This window comes from Osmerus mordax, chromosome 17, assembly GCF_038355195.1.
Source record: "Osmerus mordax isolate fOsmMor3 chromosome 17, fOsmMor3.pri, whole genome shotgun sequence".
In the NCBI taxonomy this organism is placed as follows: domain Eukaryota; kingdom Metazoa; phylum Chordata; class Actinopteri; order Osmeriformes; family Osmeridae; genus Osmerus; species Osmerus mordax.
Window position 1 is genome coordinate 4,002,363 of NC_090066.1, and position 6,117 is coordinate 4,008,479.

At 49.9% G+C, this 6,117-nt stretch overlaps 1 protein-coding gene across 1 annotated transcript in view; it reads left to right on the forward strand.

Moving 5' to 3' along the window:
- The first annotated feature begins 462 nt into the window (after positions 1-462).
- Positions 463-6,117, forward strand: part of LOC136960468 (leucine-rich repeat-containing G-protein coupled receptor 5-like) — a 41,152-nt gene continuing 35,497 nt past the window's right edge. Inside the window, exon 1 of the mRNA XM_067254969.1 lies at positions 463-665. Coding sequence (XP_067111070.1) covers positions 463-665 — 203 coding nt within the window. The remainder of the gene's footprint in view (positions 666-6,117) is intronic.

Here is a 6,117-nt window from a genome sequence, read left to right on the forward strand (position 1 = left end):
TTTAAGATAGGTGTAGGGGAAGCAGGTGAATTATTTGCGAGCCTCAACATTTGCGTAGCTACGAGGAGCAATCCTCCGCTTGTGTGCTAGGTGTACAGCAGAGCGCAGTACGGCCCCTGGTCCTTGCTCGCTCAGGGTCCCGCGTGCGCCCTCCGCTCTCTCTCACTCTACCACTGCACATTCACTCGCGCTGGTTTTGAATGGCATTGACTGACGTCACGAAATGCGGCGCATAGGCGAGTGTTTAAAACTGTGAAGCATTTCAGGATGGAACTCGGAGAATAAGAAATAGGGGAACACACGCAATCGACTGCACGCATGCAAGCCAAGGCTCGATAGCCTACAACCGACCATCAACTGATCTGAGGGACTTTACTAAACGTGCGACCAGGCGGCAAACTTAACTCCTGCCGAGAAACTTATAGTGCGCAGTAAATTAAAAATACATTTCATACAGTGGAGATGTTTCAACTCCGTGAAGTTGTAATTATATTGTTACTGGCGGTGGTGGCGGAATGTGGAGCCGTACCGCAGAAGGGGGCTCCTCTGGGCGACTGCCCGTCCCGCTGTCACTGCGAAGAAGACGGCATGCTTCAGAGGGTCGACTGCTCGGACCTCGGGCTCACGGCACTACCAGACAACCTGAGCGTCTTTACCTCCTATCTGTAAGTCATTATTAGATCAGAATTCTGTTTCTTTTCGGACTAGATTTTGGCCCTGATTCCCATCGTGAGAACGATGGCACCTGTACACCTTGGCACGAGCTTCTCCTAACTAACTGGTAGAAAAGAGCGCTTGTTTTCGTGCGTTCACGTTCTCTGTTACTCAAGTTTGACAGTTTGAGAAGTTCGTGGCTCGAGTGGTGTTCAGGAGTCTCAGTTACCTTCAAAGTGATCTGCCCAAATTAATGTAAATGTAAAGTTTTGAACAGATATCATTTTTGTCATATATGCGGTAGGTCAATGTAAAGTTAATGTTTCGTAAAAATTCGTAAAAAATATACAGTATGTAGTTGTTTAAACAGACTAATGCCATTTAAAATATATAAATAATAAGTTGATGTAGGAAAATGTTTTCTTTCCAAATACACACTTGTCTGTCCTAATTTGAACATGATTTTACATTTGTACTTTACACTGCATTAGTTTAATCTATTCAGTATAATCCCACTAGGTCAATACATAATGTTATGTAGATTCTGTAGATCATGAAATAAAAAATGTCATCCATTAATATTGATATATGTTATTCAGCCAAAAAAAAAAAAATCCCACTATATAATACAAATACCGCTGTCAAGCCATTGCTTGTAAACAGTTTTTTATTTTACAAAGTTTTATTTAATTTAATAAAAATAAAGAAGCATATACTCTTACAGTAGTAGGGACCAGGTGGAAGACATGGGGACAGAAGCAGCCAGCCGCAGCGTGGCGGCGACTCTGCTCCTCCCTCAGTGTGGGAGCTGGGGGAGGTATGTGGAGCTGGGGGAAGCTATACTTGGCTGCCCAGCCAGACACGGGTGCTGTGCTTATGTGACAGCTACCAGTTTGACATCCACCATGCAGACCAGCCAGATCCACAGAGAGGGCAGAAAATGTGGCGTTTCTCAGGCCTCTCTCTCTCTTTTTCTGCCCTTGTGCCCCCTGTTCGACTTTCTCTTTCGATCTGTTTTTCCTCTCTCCTCTCTACCTCTCCCCCTTCTTGTCCTCTCTCAGTGACACCCAGGTATCCTCGTTCTGAGGTGCTGACAGGTCTGTCCTCAGCTCTGCTCCACTTTGTTTTACTGCTGCGGCTGTGTGTGTGTGTGCTGTGCGCTGTGTGTGTGTGTGCTGTACGCTGTGTGTGTGTGCTGTACTCTGTGTGTGCTGTGTGTGTGTGCTGTGGTAGTTCTGGGGTAAAATGTGTGCTGCTCTTATACATAACAGTCCCTATAAAGTGAGCAAAAGAGAGGGTGAGAGAGTGAGGTCTGTATCACTCCGTGTAAATTACCCTCCAGTGACACACACACGCAAACACACTTGAGTTAAATATAGTAACTCAGTTCTGCTTGTAAAACTGCTGAATGAGGGCCAAAATGTTTCGACAGACACCTTTCTGTGATAGATCATTTTTTAAGACAAATACACATGGTGGGTTGTACGTGTAGCTCTCTGTGTGTGTGTGTGTGTGTGTTTGTGTGCACAGGTAGGATGGGAGGTAACCTGTCAAACTCAAAAAACATCTCATCGTCTCTCATCATTGTGCGAAGGCAGTAAAGTGATGCGTGTCTTAACCTATACAAAGCACAAAGATACCAGCCCTAGGCAGATGCACCATCACACCCAGGATCTATGACCAGGATCTGACTAAGCAGGAGAGGTGTGGAATCTTTCAGCTGTTTAGATAAGGCCCCAGTGAAGGTCTAGGAGAGGAAAGTGTTTTAGCTCCTCTTTGACAAGGTGTGAGGCGTCTGCCTCCAGAGGTCAGGACCTCATCTCCTCAGCCCTCAGGTCAGCAGTGGGTTGTCGTCACCAAGCAGTGTTTGTGTTTTTCCGGCCTTGACAGGAGAAATGGGTTTAGACTGCCGTCTGACTGCCTACCCTTACTAGGAGAGTATATTCTGTGTTTACCCATTCTATCACATAAATATCTCCCCTGGCTACGAGGTAGACCTACTGGATATTCATGTTTCTACCTCTTTAATTTTGTGAGACGAAAGGCCATACAGACTGTGTGTGTGAGAGTCACCTCTTGTAGAGATGGCTAAGGTGGGTAGTAGCCAAGAAGGTTGACAGAGGGTATAAGGCCGGGGCCATGCTACGGGGGTTTGGCCGGCAGTGCAGGTGGGGGGTTGACAAAGGGGCAAGCCCAGGGGCAGAAGAGCCAAGGTCAGGAGGAATTTGTCCAGAGGGACATGTGGCAGGTAGGGGTCTGACAGGGGAAAGGAGGGGGGTTGTTTTACAGTTTGGTTGTCCCTCAGCCTGTGGCCTCTGAAGTCTGCAGGATTAATTAGCGGCGAGCAACACTCGTTCACTGTCCTCTCTTCTTTGCTTCCGCCTCCCTATTGGCCGAGCCAGCAGGACCTGGCAGCACATGAAAAGACAGCAACAGTGTGTGTCTGTGTGTACAGTATGTGTACATGTGCCTCTGTGTTTGTGTGTGTGTACGTGTGTGTGAGTGGGTGTGCGTGTGCCTGCGTGTGTGTGTGAGTGTGCACCGGTCCGTTGACAGAGAACACACACGGAGTAGCAATTCCCAGCAGTGGAAGTTTACCTCATACAGGTTTCTCCCTGGCGTTGGTCCTCAGTTCACATCAAGGCAGGGTTCTGCTTGTGCTGGCGATCCAGCCTCTCCTCTGATCTCTCCTGGGTGTGTGTGGTGGGCCGCGAGAGCGTCAAGATCCAGGGAGAAAGATATGTTTTTGTAAACTTGAAAAACCTGCCGTCGCTGCTTCTATTAAGAAGTACAATGAAGCTGCTCAGTTTCACAGTCTGTGATCGACCCACTCTTTCTCTCTCTCTCCCCCGTTTTCTCCCCCCCCCCCTTTATCTTTCTCCCTCTATCTAGCTCTATTTTTCTCGCTCTCTTTCTCTGCGACTCTCTTTCTCCCTCTCTGTCTCCCTTTCTCTTTCTCCCTTTCCCTCTCTCTCTCTCTCTCTCTCTCTCTCTCTCTCTCTCTCTCTCTCTCTCTCTCTCTCTCTCTCTCTCTCTCTCTCTCTCTCTCTCTCTCTCTCTCTCTCTCTCCCTCCCTCTCTCTCTCTCTTTCTCTCTCTGTCTCCCTCTCTCTGTTTATCTGTATTTCTCTCTCTATCTCTCTCTGTAACTCTCTCTGTCCTTTTCTGACACCAGGATTTTCAGGAGCTTGATAATAAGCCGCCAGGCCATAATAGTGACAATGTGTGTGTGTGTGTGTGATTACTGGCCTGTCTGCCAGTCGAAGACTAACTGTAAGGAAACTTCTTTCAATAAGTACTCACCCCTCAACCCCCCTCCACAATCCCCCCCCCCCATTCTGGAAGAAGATCAAAGGTGATGGACTGCCCATGTTTGTGTGTGTGTGTGTGTGTGTATGAGGCACCACTTTATTAAGAATCTCCTGGATCAGAGACAAAATCAACGTCATTACAGGATAAAGCTGTTATTCTTTGAGAACTGAAGAAATCCCCAAAGCGCCCCCCCCCCCACACACACACACACTCAGACACACACACACACACACACACACTCGCCTTCAGGTTTGACATCTGTATGGCTCTCTGAGAGTTGCTTATAATTGGTACAATAGACACATCACTTGTCTGTATGGGGCAGAGGACAAAGCCTTCCCTGAAAACTCGTACTATATGCAGTTACTCGCTGACACCTGTGTGATCTACTTATCTGGTTATGTTATTACCAGCTATGGTGATTGACCGCGGGTCACCTGAGCATCGATCCCAAGTGTCTCTTCATGGTATGATGTGGACTGCATCAAGCTTAAATGTGTGTTTGAGATGAAGTCATCTTATGATGACAGTGTGGTTTCAAACTACCTCTACCACACCGTGGGGTCCAGACCCAACCTGCTGCTGACAGTCAGACAGTGAGATGGATGGATGAATAGGGGAGGGCAGGGATGGAGTGGTGGATGATGTGATGGCAGAGGGTGGGGTGTAGGAATGAAAGGGTAGGGGAACGAGTGGATGGATAGAGGGTGTCTTTGAGAGAGCTGACTTGAATCGGCCGGTGCCTGCCTTAGTCACTTTGATGTGGGGCATTCATTAATGTGACTACAACTAGGACTGGAATCATTAGCACCCCCAAAGCTTAGCTTTCATGTCGCAGGAATAGGAGGTTAGAGAAACAGGGAGCAATGGGGAGAGAGGAAGAAAGAGAGAACCCTTTGCGTCATCGTTCAGCATTCACAAGAACACACAGGGGGCCTCCTGATCGATGGAGAGACTAGGCTCTCTGCTCCTTGCTTGTAATGTGTGTGTGTCACACTGACAAAACAGCCCCCCCCCCCCCCCCTTTCCTCCAGGCCCCCTGGCCTCCCCAGGTGTCGGTTTGTTCACAACTGTGTACACTACAATACAATGACCACTGTTTGCTGTGGCATAAATGAGCTCCTCTGTGTGTGTGTGTGTGGTGTACAGTGTACTGCATGGCTTTGATGAGTGAATGGCCTCCTGATAGCGGTGTGTGAAATACAGATGGCGTAGTGGCCTGGCCTCAGTATGTTCTGCACTTCTGCTGCTTTAAATAAGAACGGTTGTTGATATCTTCCATAGCCATTGGAAGAGTTTACACACCCACGCACACACACACACATACATACATACATAGGTATGGAGGAAGGGTTTTGTGGTGGCTCTGCCTAGGAGCAGGGCAGTCAGCAGACTGGGTTGGGTGGGACCACACAGAGTTTATTTAGACCAGGAGCCAGTGGGTTTTTACAGCTAGAAACACAAACCGACCTAAAAACCTACGAACAGGCTGAATGCAGGCGGTACACCTAAAAAACAAGCAGGAAACAGGGTGCAACAGGTCCAACTAACCTACCCAGAATTCCCTGTGCACATGGACCCTCTGTCTCGTAGCATTGGTTATTAGCTCTCAATGAGCTCATTTAGAGACCGAAACTGGCAAACCCAGAGTTGGGCCTGATTTCCGTAAATGGGGAGCCTCCCTCCCTCCCTCCCTCCCTCCCTCCCTCCCTCCCTCCCTCCCTCCCTCCCTCCCTCCCTCCCTCCCTCCCTCCCTCCCTCCCTCCCTCCCTCCCTCCCTCCCTCCCTCCCTCCCTCCCTCCCTCCCTCCCTTCCCCCTCTGTCTCCCCTGCCTCCCTCCCTCCCTCCCTCCCTCCCTCCCTCCCTTCCCCCCCTCCCTCCCTCCCCTCCCTCCCTCCCTCCCTCCCTCCCTCCCTCCCTCCCTCCCTCCCTCCCTCCCTCCCTCCCTCCCTCCCTCCCTCCCTTCCCCCCCTCCCTCCCTCCCTCCCTCCCTCCCTCCTCCCTCCCTCCCTCCCTCCCTCCCTCCCTCCCTCCCTCCTCCCTCCCTCCCTCCCTCCCTCCCTCCCTCCCTCCCTCCCTCCCTCCCTCCCTCCCCTTCCCCCTCTGTCTCCCCCTGCCTCCCTCTCTTCCCAGAAGCAGAGACAGGAGGCTT